This window comes from Bos javanicus, chromosome 6, assembly GCF_032452875.1.
Source record: "Bos javanicus breed banteng chromosome 6, ARS-OSU_banteng_1.0, whole genome shotgun sequence".
Classification (NCBI taxonomy): Eukaryota; Metazoa; Chordata; class Mammalia; order Artiodactyla; family Bovidae; genus Bos; species Bos javanicus.
In genome coordinates, this window is record NC_083873.1 from 15,283,499 (window position 1) to 15,301,099 (window position 17,601).

A 17,601-nucleotide genomic window follows, 5' to 3' on the forward strand; every position below is an offset into this window, starting at 1 on the left:
TAATAATTTACTATTTAGCAACAGTCTCCCATTTATTATTATCTACAGTTCCCAGTGGTAATCTTTTCCCCTACTAGTTCAGAGAACTTTGGGCCTGTACTTCAGTTCAGAAAGGTATATATTCCAGTTATTATCACATAGCAATTTTACTTCAGTCCTGAACATAAGAACATTCTGGATCACTCTCTAATGTTTTATAGAACTTTGGGTCATCCCCTTTTAACCTCGACTTCTTAGCTGACATTTTAATAAATAGAGTAACACCTGATAGACTTACCATACTAAAGATTGCTCATGTATTAATGAAATAGTAACTAACATTTGTATATTGCCTTAAGATCTACAAAGTATATTTTTATTATATGATTCTTACTATCCCATTACCATGGGAAGTCAAGTACTAACTTCCTATTGTACAAAGAAAATAAAGAAATATGAAATCATTTGTCCAATTTCTTTCATAAAGAAAATGGAAGAGCTAGAAATTGGAATCCAGAATTTGTTTAAAATTACAAGTGTTCTTGTAATCAGAAAGTGCTACAGAAATCACAAAGCCAAGAAAAGTAGTCTGAATGACTGTCATAATAAAATCTCAATGTGGAAATAACAGCAGTAATAATAAGGAAAATGATGTTATATTTTGATAAGAATAAATTCATTTTAACATAGATAAATCCATTAAAAATAGGATCTAGTTTGTATCTATGGTTTAAAATGTTGTTTTAAATAAAATATTAACTATTATATTTCTTCTAACACTAAAATACACCTTTAAATGGTATACTGAACCAGAAATACTGATACACTTCAAGCTGAAAGAAAATAGCATCTCTTTGATTTGATTAGTCAAGTCATTATAATTTCCTTTGATTTTACTTGGTAGTCAAGATATGCTTTTGTGTTTCCCAGGAGCTCCTTCTCTCAGAAATCTTCCTGTTCTACCAATGGGACTGCTGCTGCTGCTGCTAAGTTGCGTCAGTCGTGTCTGACTCTTAGCGACCCCATGGACTATAGCCTACCAGGCTCCTCCATCCATGGGATTCTAGAGGCAAGAGTACTGGGTTGCCATTGCCTTCTCTGACCAATGGGACTAAACATCTACTTTCATGAAATATAGCATTAGCATTACCTCAATCACAGGGTATAGCTCTTTATCATCTTCAAACATGCTAATAATATAGGTTACAGCTGAAATGACTCTGTGCCATGGTAAATATTCCTTTTCTTCCTTGAGATACTTGGTCAAGTTCAGAGCCTCCTTATAATTTAGAAGCTGAGCTCTAAGAAAGAAAAAAAATTCCACAGTAAATTAAAACCAATAGATTGGTTTCCTTTGACTGAAAGTACTAACATGGGCATCATAGACTTCAACGTTAATGAGAATCCTTCAATTAAACAATTAAGAAAATGCATTACTATAAAGGTCCAATCAAAGAGGTTTGTTCACAATGATGTATTAGTGTTTTCATATGTTCAACAATAAAGGGGAGACAAAACATTAAGGTATGCATTGAAAAATTTCTGTGGCAGAATTTTAGATAAAACAAAAGTCATTTAGTTGTATGGTTAATATTGACAAATAGAAACTTTTAAACATTAAGTTCACTAGCTCATTATAATATACAAATGCACCATCATAAATATACCTTATTGAATTTTTTATATTTGATATGAATAAGAAATATAAAAGTACTTGTGAATCATTAATGCTTAAAACATTTCAATTGAACTTATATTCCCCATAAAACATCTCCTTTTTAATACATTTCCCAGTAATATTTATAAATAAAAATGGATTTTATTCCTCAAAACAATGTGAAATTACTATTGACACTTTATTTTAAAGAGTCTGACTTATTCCTCCTTAGAAAAGATTTTGGAACCTTTCGAAATAATATTCTCAGAAATCTGTTATGCCTCAAATTTTAGCCTAGGTTTTGTAAAGACTCTTAGGTGGGAATCCTGTCTTTCTAAACTACATTTTGAAAGTTTAGGTTAAATAATAAACTTCTTGAGATCATTTTTTGTGAATGAGAAATAATGTAATCATACCTTGATTTCTCCCCTGAATTGATAAGAAGATAAATGGTATTGGAGATCTAGGTAAGAATAAACACTTTCGGCATCATATGATTTATACTAATGTGATATGATATAGAGTTTGTTTTCAGTTCAGAGAGCCGATTTCTCCTATTTTCTCAGATCTTGATCTTATTTGTTGTTGTTCAGTCACTCAGTTGTGTCCAACTCTTTGTGACCCCGTGGACTGCAGCACGCCAGGCTTCCCTGTCCTTTACCATCTCCCAGAACTTGTTCAAACTCATGTCCATTGAGTCGGTGATGCCATCCAACCATCTAATCCTCTGTCATCCCCTTTTCCTCCTGCCTTAAATCCTTCCCAGAATGAGGGTCTTTTTCAGTGGGTTGGCTCTTTGCATCAGGTGACCAAAATACTGGAGCTTCGGTTTCATCAGTCCTTCCAATGAATATTCAGGGTTGGTTTCCTGTAGGATTGACTGGTTTGATTTCCTTGCTGTCCAAGGGACTCTCAAGAGTCTTCTCCAGCACCACAGTTCAAAAGCATCAATTCTTCAGTGCTCAGCTTTCTTTATGGTGCTCAACCTTCTTTATGATCTTTTTAAAAGGATTTATATTTTGGAACATTCAACTTGTCTTAATAGAAGTATAACTAATATTGAGAAATGGAGTACTTTATTGAGAATGTTGAGTAGAAAGTGATTGTAGAATTTTATGTTGCAATTTGAAACTTGAGAATTTTCTAATTTTAATAATTCTCTAGTTTTCTAGGTGGATAGAGCAACAGCTTTGTCCCGTAAGTATTTTCTTAGAATAACTATGAATAGTTGTTGCTCTGAGGATCAAATTGGTGAAGGCTAATGAAAGTTTATGAATAATAGGTAATTCAGAAACCTGAATTGTGGGCTGCACATTTATAACAGGTGAAGTTTAGAGGCCCATTTTATAAATATATATAAATACTCTATATAATGTATATTTTATAAATATATATAAATACTATATATTTATCTTCCCTGGTGGCTCAGACAGTAAAAGCGTCTGCCTGCAATGTGGAAGACCTGGGTTCAATCCCTGGGTCGGGAAGATCCCCTGGAGAAGGAAATGGCACCCCAATCCAGTATTGTTGCCTGGAGAATCCCATGGACAGAGGAGCCTGATGGGTTACAGTCCATGGGGTCGCAAAGAGTCGGACACGACTGAGCGACTTCACTTTCACTTTCACTGTATATTTTATGTTGAAAAATCGATATCCTATCCTAGTGCCTTGTTTTTTCAACATATTTGATAGCCGTGCAATCACTGCACTAGTATCACTTGTTTTTTTAAAGCTGAGTCACTTGGTCAGAATGCTGGGCTGACAATAAATTTTTTTTTGTCAGTTATTATAGGGATAATGCTTCCCTGATGGCTCAGACGGTAAAGTGTCTGCCTGCAGTGCGGGAGACCAGGTTCAATCCCTGGGTTGGGAAGATCCCCTGGAGAAGGAAATGGCAATCCACTCCAGTACTCTTGCCTGGAAAATTCCATGGACTGAGGAGCCTGGTGGGCTACAGTCCATGGGGTCGCAAAGAGTTGGACATGACTGAGCGACTTCACTCTACTCTCTACTCTATAGGGATAATATTTGGAGAATTAAGTTGATGCCCTTTTCATTTCCCACACATCATTGCTATTTTGTGGTATTCGATACTTCCATGGAAGAGTGGTATCATTTAGGATCATGATTCTCAAGTTTGAGCGTGTATCAGTTAGTCAATTCAGTCACTCAGTCGTGTCCAACTCTTTGCAACCCCATGAATTACAGCACGCCAGGCCTCCCTGTCCATCACCAACTCCCGGAGTTCACTCAGACTCACGTCCATCGAGTCAGTGATGCCATCCAGCCATCTTATCCTCTGTCGTCTCCTTTTCCTCCTGCCCCCAATCCCTCCCAGCATCAGAGTCTTTTCCAATGAGTCAACTCTTCACATGAGGTGCCCAAAGTACTGGAGTTTCAGCTTTAGCATCATTCCTTCCAATGAACACCCAGGACTGATCTCCTTCAGAATGGACTGGTTGGATCTCCTTGCAGTCCAAGGGAGTCTCAAGAGTCTTCTCCAATACCACAGTTCAAAAGCATCAATTCTTTGGTGCTCAGCTTTCTTCACAGTCCAACTCTCACATCCATACATGACCACTGGAAAAACCATAGCCTTGACTAGATGAACCTTTGTTGGCAAAGTAATGTCTCTGCTTTTGAATATGCTATCTAGTTGGTCATAACTTTCCTTCCAAGGAGTAAGCATATTTTAATTTCATGGCTGCGGTCACCATCTGCAGTGATTTTGGAGCCCCAAAAAATAAAGTCTGACACTGTTTCCACTGTTTCCCCATCTATTTCCCATGAAGTGATGGGCCCAGATGCCATGATCTTCGTTTTCTGAATGTTGAGCTTTAAGCCAACTTTTTCACTCTCTTCTTTCACTTTGATCAAGAGGCTTTTTAGTTCCTCTTCACTTTCTGCCATAAGGGTGGTGTCATCTGCATATCTGAGGTTACATATTTCTCCCGGCAATCTTGATTCCAGCTTGTGCTTCTTCCAGCCTGTATCAGAGCATGTGTCAGCAACACCTGGAAGGTTTTTTTTTTTTAACACTTGGGCCCCATCTCTAGAATTTCTGACTCAGTAGGTCTGGTGTAGGGCCTAAGAATTCTCATTTCTCACAAGTTCCCAGCAATGCTGATACTACTGGGACCATGTGTGAAGAATCAGTTTTTAATAAAGACATCTACAGTGCCCTTCCCTCCAAGGTCCCCTTACAGTGCTGTTTTGGCTCGTAGCTGCAGTTTTTCTTCAGAGAATAGCCCTTGACCAAATACACCCATCTTGCTTAAAAGGTTATGCGACCCCTCCCCCTGGTCATTGATTGTCTGATCAAGGAATGCAACAGGCCAGCCTGCTTCCCTCAAGCTGGGTCACTGTGTAGTACAACTCATGGATGGCTTCCTACTGGAATCTGGCAAAGCTAAACTCCAGCTAAGCTTTTCCCCTGCCCCACCCTGCTTCTCACACTCCCTACCTCATGAGAATCCTCTCTCAGTAAACCACGTGTTCACGAACCTCCATTTCAGACTCTGCTTTGAGGGAACTCAACGTAAGACAGCATTTTTACTCACTTTGAGCCTCCAACCCTATTTATTAAATCTGTAGACCAACAGCAGTTCTGAAAGCCAGATTTGGTTGAGAATTTTCCTTATTCAAAAATCTTCCATTTATAGTAAGAGTCCAGCCTGAGGAACTTTGAGCCTAGAATTGACCTACAGTCTATATTGTGGGGAGGATGGAGGCTATAATGTAAAGTTCCCACAAAATGCTATGAAGAAGAAAACAAAAAAGGTCTTTTGAGGAAATTCTTGCTCTCCTATCTTAGGCTGAAGTACTCAGAAGTTTGGGGAATCTTGGAACAAAAGGTTTGGTTTTGCTTTCCTGGGTGTGACCTGGAAAGACTGCATAGTCCTCAAAGAAGGTCAAGTTCAGCACAATGTCTTATCAAAGAATGGCTTTTGAATGGGACAGGAGAAATGGTTGAGAGAGGTGGTTAGGTAGAGAGATCTGATGCTATGGGAACTTTTGAAAACTTTTGAAAACTTCCCATGTTAACTTTCGAATTAAATTCAGATTTCTGGCTTAAAACAGTCTCCTTGCAATCAACTAGATCCCTTTTGGAGTCTCCCCAGCAACTCACTTCTCCCTTCTTTAAAAGGCAGTCCTCAGTAGGGTGGGAGAAGTTACTTATCTAGTTCTATGCTGTGGTCTGGTCAGCTCTGTAAGCACCTATAAAGAGGTAATCTGGTGCGCCTAGAGGTCTGTAACTTTGGCATGGCCCATGGCCACTTTGTGGTCTTTATTATTTGCTAACCTGGCCCTCGCCTTGGACATGGTTGGAGCCTCAGTACCTGGAAGTCTGGCAAAAGTCCGTTTACAGCATTAGTTTAGGTGGCCCTGGAAACTGCCTCCTCTGCCATCCTTTCCTCAGCTAGAAACTCCTGCTCCCTTCCGTGTGCTTGCCAGCACTCTCTGCTTTCACTGGTGCTATTCCTGGCCCCTGTCCTGGCTTTGGCACACAGTGGGCTGCAAAGTGCCAAATAAGCTACTGAAAAGATAAAACTCTACTGCAACAGGTAGACAAAAAAGGATTCTTTCTGTCTCAGTTTTGGCAAGGCCCCCAAACCAAGCCCCTTGGCCTATACTCTAAAGTAAGATGTGGGCCCACCCAATCGGGATTGACATGGTCAGGAGGGTCAGCTTTTTGTGACCCTCAGCTGATAGCCCACTACAGCCTGTGAAAGAGATTGGAATGCCTAACAGAGAGAGAGAGGCATTTTAGAAGAGGGCTTTTGGAGAAGGAAATGCCTACCCACTCCAGCATTCTTGCCTGGAGAATTCCATGGACAGAGGAGCCTGGCAGGCTACAGTCCATGGGGTTGCAAAGAGTTGGACACGACTGAACGACTGACACACAGTTTTGGAGGATTCCATCAGTGTACTGCATGCGCTGTCCCTCACAGAGGACAGAGTGAAGGGTGCTTTCCCCTCATACCAGCCTAGAAAAGAGGTTTTAATGCAACCACTTGAAGAGTTTTATCTGTGTATCCTGGAACTCATGTGGACACAGTGGCCTGGTATCTGATCCCCAAGAAATCTAAAGGATGAGAGACTGTAGTTGACTACTGCTTTAACATCAGAGTGAAGAGATAGGACTGCATGAGGTGGCCCGTCTCTCCAGACTTTGTCAGGGGAAAGGATATATGAAAACTTGCTATAGACTAGTTGTGGTTTGGAAATTTTCACTTCCTCACCTCAGGGAACTACAGAAGAAAAGACTGTTGGCCATGGAATGGGCCATAAGATAGCACATATTCCATGAAAGCACCAGACAAGGGAAAGCATCAGTGTTAAACATGTCCAGAGTTCAGAGAGGACCAGAAGTAGACAGCATGTCAGGATCTTCCTTCATCTGCCCTCTCTGTGCTCCTTGCAGTAGAGAATCAGAGGCGACATGGTGAGAAGTAGGAGCTCCTTGTAGCAAAACGGAGAGGAGGTCAGGCACCTTGTTCTCATTGCAGGTGGCTGACCTGAAACTAGCCTGTGTGGGGGCTGGCGGAAACTTTAAATGAACTTAAAAACTTTGAGGGTGTAACTAGGCAGGGCATATGGTTGAGCTGAGCCTGTCGTGGGGACTCAAAGTGACTGGGTGAATTCTTACTCCTTGTCTTCAGCAAATGTGCCCAGCTGGAGAGCAGTAAGACTCCTGGCTCCTCATATTTGGGGGCAGGGAAATCAAGAATATATTTATTTTTAGATCTGTCCTTTTACTGATGAAACATAGTAGTTCATTTCTTTTTGAATATCAAAGTAGAGCTGTGTAAATTCTAATCCTCCCTCATGCACTTACCTATCTATGCAGTTCTATTTTTCTCTGAGTGATTTGGGACAGACTCTAACTAATACAGGTGGGGGTCTGTTTCTCTCTGAGTCCGTTTTTCCTCATGTGTTGCAGACAGAAATTGAGTGATAACTCAATAGTTCAGGCAATGTTTCAGATGACAGCTCAGGTGTTTTCTGGATTGATTGCTGTGTGATTCTACATGCTTTTTGACTTTCAAATTTGTTTCACTTTCTTCCTTTCTGAAGCTCTTCAAAATTTGATGGGGCTATAGTCAAGCAGCTGAACAAATGCAGGAAGATTGTTCAATTGTGTGAGTTATCCACTTTGTATACCATTCCTCAGAGAAAGCTGGTCAAGAGGCTTTCACTTCGTAAAGCAAAACTGTCTGCATTGTGTTATGATGGAAATTAAATGGTAAAGATATTATAATATCTTTATAATCTTTACAGACAAGATTCTAAGCTTTGGAAAAGATCACAGTGCATTCACAGGAGAGTTTTCCTGAAAAAAAATAATCTAATAGTCCTATTATGTTTAAAAAAGATTTTTTTTTTTTTTTTTGGCCACACCATGCAGCTTTCAATTTCTTAATTCCCGGACCAGGGATTGAACCCATGTCCTCAGCAGTGAAAGTGCAGAGTTCTAACCAATGCATTGCCAGGGAATTCCCTAAAAAGTGGATCATTTTCTTTCACCATATCACCACTTAATTTCCCCAATCTACATAGTGCCAGGAACAGAGTAGGTGCTCAATAAATATTCATAAATGAGGGATTGACATACCATAACATAAATAATCTGTTACATAGCCAGGAGATTAAACCTGGAGGTTCACCAAAGAGAATCAAGTTCTATTACCTGCAATAGAGTCTATATTACAAATTTAGAAGAGCTTGTCTAAATGCTTCTTTTGTTTAGTTGCTAAATCATGTCCAACTCTGTGCAAAACCAGGGAATGTAGTCTGCCAGGCTTCTCTGTCCATGAGGTTTCTGAGGCAAGAATACTGGAGTGGGCTGTCATTTCCTTCTCCAGGGGATCTTCCTGACCCAGGGATCAAACCCATGTTTCCTGCATTGACAGGTGGATTCTTCACCACTGAGCTACCAAATGCTTCTTTGCTGCTGCTGATCAATGGTGCGTGCCTTTTTTGGTCAAGCACTATGATCTATTGAGCACTTCCTAAAGACTGGACAACGGTTGGGGTCTTTTGTGCACGTTCTCTCACTTATTCCTCACAAGAGTCTTGTAAGTTCATATCCATTTTACTAATAAGGAAACTAACTGAAGCAGAGACAAGTTAAGAAACTCTCTCAAGGTTATACAGAGCCAGGATTTTAATGTGGTTTGATAACTTGTTTTTAATTCCCTATAAATTCCTCCCTTAAAAATGTCACAAAGGGTTTCTAACTTGCTCTATCTAGGGAGTCCATGTAAAATAGTTCTCCCATGCCTTTAGCGCTGTTATACTATCCTTCCAGCCATATATTCAGTTCCTATTTAATGAGCGTCTACTAGGGGCCAGGCACAGTTAGGAGCTGGGGATAAAATGAAGAGGAGCACGATCCAGGTGCCTACCTTCATGAAACTTATAATTTGATGGGTGAGATGGATAATTAATAAGCAATGACAATTAATATTATTGGAAACACAGGGGCCCTAAAAGGGACACCCAGCTCAGACAAGGGGAACTAGCATCTCATTGTCAGTACGTTGCTTGTGTCTAAATGAGGCTACAGCAAAACAAGCTGGGTGTGCCCCTAGCTCCTACAGAAGGGCCAGAGATTCAGAAAATACTGGTCAAATTACTAGTGTTAGCCTATCTGAAAAAAGAGTCTCAAAGGTGCTATCGTTACTACTCCTACATTACCCCAATCTATGTTGATTTTTTTTTTTTTCAAGGTATAGGTTGTTTTTTTCTAAGTGTAACTACCCTTAGGCCATGAGAAAAAAGTCAAATTTCTGAAATGACACTTTAATTCTATCAATCCTAGAGCACCATGTCTCATTCTTCTTACCCCAGTGACCTGAATGATATTTGGGAACTCTAGCCATAAAATCTTACAATGGGTTTGGGCTCACAGAGATGAGTTCATGAAACACATTGTTTGTCTTTTTATTAAATCAAATTATAACGGTGCACTTTTGAGCATTTGTAAGTGTCGCTTCTAATTAGCTCAAGAACTCAGATTAGTCAAACCTCACTTAAAGTCAATGGGGTAGGTGAGGTTTTTGCGTCTGTTAAGGGCTTGATATCAGTATTTTGGCTATAAGGCTCATATTAGTTTTAAAGAAGAAAGTTATGCAAAATAATAATGTTGTAAATAGTGGTTTTGGATACTTTAAACTATAAATTAATACTCAAACTTTGTTGTAATTGATTTTAAAAAAAATTTATGACAAGATCCGTAGTATTTTAAATAATTGAATCTCATTCTGAAACCTACCGTGCCAAGGCAAAAGCATCATCAATAAAACTTGCACGATCAGCAGAAGAAAAGTCCTGGGAAGAGAAAGAAAAAAAGGTAGGAAACATGAATCTTAAAGCAAAATATATTGAAAAATTAATATCATTAAGGCGCTGTTCTTAGAACAAAAGTAAAACAATTCACAACCATTTCTACTCTTACCGTGTGGTTGACGGAAAGATTCGTAGCTATCCATTCCCAAGTTGACACTTCGTAATTTACACGATAAAAGCCAATATGATCAGGGTTTATTTTGAGAAAAGCATTCCCACTAAGAGTAGATTCCAAAGTGATTCCTGTGGTAGTAAATAAACACTAATGAGAAACATGTTTGCACATATTGTAAACACATAGAAATTAGACCCAGCGGGCAAAAAGAAAAGAAATGTTAGTTTGAGGAGTCAAGTTTGATTTGGATCCAAAGCCCCAAAGTCTAATTCTTATTATTCTTATTGCCTAACTTTAACATGTCATTGTAGTGTGTGAGCTGAAAAAGAAATAATTACAGGGCACTTATTTTTATTAAGTGCCCTGTAATTTGTGACTCATTATTATTTCTTACTTTCAGAAGCTTGTCATATGGGTGAAATAATTTTGTGCTTGTCCATCCCTCAATAAAAATACTAAAAAAAAACAATACTTAAAGACAGAGAAGTCCATACCCTTTGGGGGTAATCCATATATTCTTAATTATGATGGATTAATTACACAAAGAATATTCACTGGGATAGCCTAGGAAGGATATAAAAATGTAAACATTCAAAAGAATACTATGTTTATTTAAAATCAATATTCTAATTGATGGATATGGTAATTGCTAAGCAGAATAATGATTTGAGAGTCAGTAACAATTTTCAAATGTCAAGAAGGCTTGCAATAGGACTAAAATCCAAATACAGCATTTTTGATCTTGTAGTCCATTTCATACTTGTTCTCCCAACTTTATTTATTTTTGTAAAGCCTTCTACTTCCATATTTCAACTGATTATATCAATGTTTTTTCATCAATGGATTTACCAAATTAACTTTATTTCTAAAGTAGTATTTAAAATTTACATAAGGCTCTAGGATATAGATTTTGGAAGCTCAACATTGAAGGAACAAAGACTTACGTTTCAAGTAAAAACTACTCAAAATAAGGCAGGAAGAGAAGGGATCGACAGAGGATAAGATGGTTGGAGGGTATCACTAACTCAGTGGACATGAGTTTGAGCAAGCTCCAGGAGTTGGTGAAGAACAGGGAAGCCTGGCATACTGCAGTCCATGGGGTCCCAAAGAGTTGGACACTGAGCAATTGAACTGAACTGAACTCCAAAAGGAGATCCAAGCAGTCCATTCTGAAGGAGATCAGCCCTGGGATTTCTTTGGAAGGAATGATGCTAAAGCTGAAACTCCAGTACTTTGGCCACCTCATGCGAAGAGTTGACTCATTGGAAAAGACTCTGATGCTGGGAGGGACTGGGGGCAGGAGGAGAAGGGGACGACAGAGGGCGAGATGGCTGGATGGCATCACTGACTCGATGGACATGAGTCTGAGTGAACTCCGGGAGTTGGTGATGGACAGGGAGGCCTGGTGTGCTGCGATTCGTGGGGTCGCAAAGAGTCGGACACGACTGAGCGACTGATCTGATCTGATCTGAACTCCAAATAGTATTTATGCTCTGATATGACCAGTGTTTGTTTAGCATAGCTCATATACTTTTTAACTCCTATACTCCTGTCTGTATGGACAATATGCAACTTAAATAATGATGTGGGAATACTTAGTATATTTAAATAACTTCAGATAGTTTAATGTAATAATAACAATGGATATGATATTAGAAAATTGGATATGAGGCTGGAAGTAAAAGTGGGGCTTCAATGTGAAGAGCCACAGGCTGTATTAAGTCCATCTTCTGAGAGATGGCAAGAAAAGAGAAGATTTTTAGGTAGGTAAATAATACACTCAGGTCTGTTTCTAGAAAGATAATTTTGATGGTAGCATGGGAAGGAGATATTGGAAGGAGATTCTAGAGTCTACTATGTTAATCTAGGGCAAGAGAAAATGAGGGCTTACCTTAATGTGGAGATGATGAAAATAGATGATGTGTTCAAGAGACACATCACCAGTAAAATCAACACTATCTTTTCTGACTTGATGTGGACAGTTAGAGGGGAAAATGGCGTGCATGACTGAATGAATAATGGTGTTGCCATTACAGAAGGAATAGAGGAAGATGAGTCAGTTTGGGAGGAAAGGTGATTTACATTTTGGAAGTGCTCACAAGGTTTGGAAGATGTCCAACGACACAGTAGTTTTTCATAATACATGAGTAAACACTTCAACAAGACAATAAGTTTCTTTAGGAACATTCATAGTAGGTTCTTGACAAATTGTAAACCTTTACCTCACTCATGTAGTATTTATCTTTCTTTGTCATTCTCCCATGGACAGGTTGTTGAAAGGAAGCTAATCTTTTGGCAGCCATACACTTCGAATGTTTGCATCAGGAGGAGAGCCTCTTGCTAAGTACAGAGCCATATGTTACGGGAGAAAGAGCGTGAACTTTCGAATCTGACAGATCTAGGATACAGTCATTGCTCTCTGACTTACTAGCTGTGTGATCTTGGCCAAATCACTTGACCTCTCTGTGTCCCAGTTCACCATGAGGGAAATGGATAAAAATCCCTGACAGGGCTATTGTGAAGATTAAATAAGATAACATAGGCAAAGTGTTGGCTACATAGTTATGTGTCCAACAGGTGGTAGCTATCCCCATTATTATGAAAGGGGATATGCCGCCAGTTCTATAAATAGCAAAGCAAATATAAATAACATTGAGAAGTTCCTGGCAATCCATCTCAATACAGCAGTATTTTAGTGTGCTTTATATATACCTAGTTAAGCCTGTCTAGAGTTACTGTGATTTTTCTCACTTTATGGATGAGGAAGCTGAGGTCCAGGAAGTCAGTAGTTACTGGACTTTCCAAGTTCATGCTACTTCTGGAACAGCTGTCAACAACAAAATACTGTTGGGTTGTTTAGTTGCATAATGAAGTAAGTAGGATAAAATACTGATGCCTGTTCCAGGCAGTACATAGAAGTAAAGGGTGCATGATTCATTCTGTTTCTCCAGTTACTAATACAATTTTTCTGATTATAACAGTAGTATGTGTTCTTTATGGTTTCAAATATGTATTTGGAAAATAAAAAAAGAGTATAATGAAGAATACAAAGATTATCCACCACTGGTTGACATTACATTTTTATCTTGTGTGTATATGTATATGTGTATTTATCTTCCAAATATATGCACATGTGAAGACACAATACATATAGAGAAATTTATTGTGTTTTTGATTGTTAACCCTTTTCACTTGAAATTATATTGAAAACACTTTGCAATTTCATTATATATATATGAAGATGTAGATTTAATGGCCACATAGTAATCATAGAATTTATAAATTGTTTTGTACCACTTCTTGCTAGTTTTATGCATAAGAGTGGTAAATGGATTCTTTCTGGGTAGGAACTCTTTCTAATTTTTTTTTTCCTGTTGTCTGTTAATTCAAAATTTCATCCAGAGGCTAATTTCAACTTAGATAGATTTCAATATCAAAGCATGCATACTAGTTTTTAATATACTGTTTTGTGTAAATAATTATAACAAAATTCAGTCAACTAGACAGCTTGTGATAGCCTAGAAATTTCTCTAGAAATTTCTAGAGAAAGAAACATTTTTCTTTGGTGACATAAATACTGTGTTCCATCAATCCTTTAAGCAAATTATCTTTCTGTGTAAAATTACAGTTCGTATCTATTTTATTAAGTTTGTGTATCTCTTAGTAGTAAAACAGCTGAAAGGTATAAGAATACTATTTTTTACTAATGACATACAAATTATATGTGGAGATCTAAAAATTTCAAGTAGGATGCACTACTTGGAATTTGGGGTAAGGAAGAAAAGTTTAATCTCTGAAACCAACACTAACATGATCCATTCATTGTAAAATTGATTGGTTATCCATTTGTGACAATGTTTTCAACAAATTACTTATTCAAAGAAATAATCATATAATTATTGTAATAGTAATAATTACAGAGTCCCATCTAAATCTAAGCAAGAAGCCTAGAGAACCTCCCTGAAAAGAAAGATATAGGATTAATACATAATACATAATAAGCAGGAATTCTGGAAAAATGCATTGTGACTGTCATGATGAAGAGTTATCATGGGCAGTGGTTTTGGTGACTGGGAAGAAATAACTGCAAAAGAGAGTTGGATAGTGAAGGTCTGTTGATGTGTGCCTAGGGAAGCAGGTACCCAACTAAGCTGGTACATGTGTTCCAGATCATTTGACAGATCTGCTCTTACAGAAAACAGTGTATGTGGAGAAATCTGTTGGTTGTTTACCACACTGTTCCCTTTTCTTCTAGGTACACAGCTAGACTATATTTATTAGCCTCCCTTGCAGTTAGGTGGCAACATATGATTGACACTGGGGCATAAAGTGTGGGCAGAAATAATAGATGGACTTCTAGGTCTGGTCCCTCCATTATCTTCTTCTGTCCTCTGATCAGATGCAAAATATCCAGCACAGAAGTCTAATATTAGTTTGGAGAGAGAGAGGAAGTGGAGCCATAAGAAGGAAAAAGACAGGAATTCTAAGTCATTATCTGGGAGTGAGCTACCTAGGAGAGATGGCAGTCAGGAACATCTCCATTGGACTGTTGCATGAATAAGAAATTTTTATTGCATTGAACTACTACTGATAGCCAATATATGCAATAATTAGGCTTCCCTGGTTAATGCAGTATACAAAGCTGTCACAGCTTGATTGACATCTTTAAAGTAATTGATGTAACTTAGCTCTCCCTTTACCCTAATTAAGTAAACTTTCTTCCTGGAAGAGATACCTAATTAGCTGAAGTGAATATTCTAGTTGACGTTAACCAATATGTTTTTATTTGTGTAAATTAACAAATTAGCATTCTTATATGTATGGTTCATGTGAATAAGCCTTTCAAGATTTTGTTAACCAGTGCTGAATTAAACAAACTGAGCTTCTGAATCTGCAAATCTGAATCCATAATGAATGATTATGGATTTCTTTTCTTTTTGTTTTCTTTCTCTCTCTCTCATTAAATTAGAAAAATATATGTCCATCATTATTTTGATATGAAATATTTAAATATAACTACCATAAAATTTTAGGAATATTTATATGATAGAATTTGGTTATCTAATAATACATAATCTGAAAGAGTTGTGAAAACAGTCATCACAAAGTCTATTCTACATCCTATGCCCTAAAACTGTCTTTTAGACCTTATATGCTCATGAATGCCTATTTTTAAATGTGTTTTAGCAAGATTGGTTGTCTGATATCATATGCTAATCTACAAGTCTTCTAAATGTTGGAAAGCAGCAGATTAAAAACAAAAAGGTGGTATAATACTAAATGTAGATGCGTTGACAGTAGACAGTATAGCAGCTGATGCTAAAGATAGAGGCATTCACTATACATAGGCACCCTCTAGAAGCACAGTAGTCTTCAGACAAACAAGCCTTAATTAAGAAAGGACTTGCTGAATTCTTAGTACATCTTAAGATGTACACAGTGCCTTGAGGGAATAGGGTGAACAGGAGACAGGGAGTATGATATGCAGTGTGTATCTTCAAAGAGCTTATAATTTACATAAAAAGAAAAGACAGAGAATATGAACCTTAATAATGATGTTGCTTAAAATCTAAGGACTAATACTAAGGACTGATGAAACTAATAGCATAAAATATGCTCTCAACAATAAGAGGAGCGATTATTCAGGGTAGGTTAGAATTGCCAGAGAAGGCCCTGAGATGGAGATCTTCTTTTGTTAAAAAGTACATGATTAACTGTTTTCATGTTTAAAATACTGTGCACAACACAAATGTGAATAAAAGACCTTAGGGGAAGCCCCACTATTGCCTGGGAAATTTCTAGCTGATGAATCACCAAAGAAACCAAGAAGGAGGAGGTGGGGCTGGTAACCTGAGCTGGTTGCCCATTCAGTACCCTCAGGACGTGCTGTCATCTGCGCTCTGAGCTGGGAGTTGAAGATGTCCCTAAACAGGAAACAGGAACTTATTGCATAGCCTAAAAATGGAGCAGGCACTTTGAAGTAGGAAGAGATGTCTAATTTGCTTCTGGCTAAATGACCAGTCATGATTCTGAAATTGCAGATAAAGATAGATTTGTCATCAAAGCTCTGTGGACATTAGAGCCACTTCATTCATTCCTTCAATTAACAATTACTAGGTATCTGCTGGAGATATGGAACAACCACACAACAAAAAATAAGCTTCATTCTCAAGGAATATTCTACAGGGAGGGGAGGGACAGATAAAAGTCGGTAGTTACAGCAAAAGAAATGTCTCAAATCTAATGACAGAGGGATTGAGGTTGCCCTGCAAGCCTTTGCTCTCTCCCTTTCATACTAACATTTTCTGTCCATAGCACTGTTTGAGTCTATACGCAGTCCTATTATCCACATAAACTCTACCTGTAGTCCCCCTAACCCTCAGACAGATGTCCCTTTCTTTACTAACTTTTCTCAACTTCCAGATCTCCACTTGTATTTCTCCTGTGAGCCCCTTTGGCTCTTACCACACCAGGCCCTTATGACATGGTGTTATATTTGCCTGCTGACTCGTCCACACCCTCCCTAGACAGTAAGTGCTGCTGCTGCTGCTAAGTCGTTTCAGTCGTGTCCAACTCTGTGCGACCCCATGGATGGCAGCCCACCAGGCTCCCCCATCCCTGGGATTCTCCGGGCAAGAACACTGGAGTGGATTGCCATTTCCTACTCCAATGCGTGAAAGTGAAGTTGCTCAGTCGTGTCTGACTCAGCGACCCCATGGACTGCAGCCCATCAGGTTCCTCCATCCATGGGATTTTCCAGGCAAGAGTACTGGAGTGGGGTGCCATTGCCTTCTCCGAGACAGTAAGTGCTACAAAGTAAGAATTGTGAGGATTTTTCCCTCGGCATTGTCTCTATACCTACCCCTGTGTCTGGCCCATTAGTTAATGTTCAGTAAATACTTGTTTGAAAGTTATTTCAAATTAATATTTTAATTAATTAAGGACTAAGTTCATTATTAAAATATTGTGTCTAATAAGGACATAATACATATAAGAAAAATATTTATTATTAACTCCTGAAATCTATTTTCTGGACCACTGGAATTTTCTGGACCACTGGAATAAACTTCAGTTACCTGGAAGTTTTTCTTTTATGAAAACCTCAGTTTATGAAAATTCTGGAAAGATAGTGTTAGTGAAAATATATTATCCATGCTTTTAAATTTGTAAACATCAAATCAAGAAGATTCCCAGATGTTCCTCCAATCTTCAGTTAACCAGTGGTGACCAATGGGGAAAATATGTAGTAATATTTCAGCCAAATCCACTGAAAATTTCCCAAGGGTATCCTAGCCTCGTTATGTTGTTTATTGGTGCTATCGAACATTTTTTTTTTTACTGTATTTTTTTCTGTCTCCATTTTCCTTTGGCTTACGTAAGAAAAAGGTCAGAAAAGATCTTGGTATGCAAACAAAATTATCCTATATAAAATACTCATCTGGGTATTCTAGAAGAATTTCGGAGAAATTGCTGACTACATCAATTAAAGTTAGTATAA

General features: G+C 38.2%; 1 protein-coding gene across 1 annotated transcript in view; it reads right to left on the minus strand.

Moving 5' to 3' along the window:
• Window positions 1–17,601, minus strand: part of ENPEP (glutamyl aminopeptidase) — a 79,365-nt gene that overhangs the window by 12,263 nt on the left and 49,501 nt on the right. The window contains exons 12-14 of the mRNA XM_061419392.1: window positions 10,098–10,231; window positions 9,915–9,970; window positions 1,130–1,280 (exon numbers count right to left, since the gene is read on the minus strand). Of these exons, the coding sequence (XP_061275376.1) occupies window positions 1,130–1,280; window positions 9,915–9,970; window positions 10,098–10,231 (341 nt within the window). The remainder of the gene's footprint in view (window positions 1–1,129; window positions 1,281–9,914; window positions 9,971–10,097; window positions 10,232–17,601) is intronic.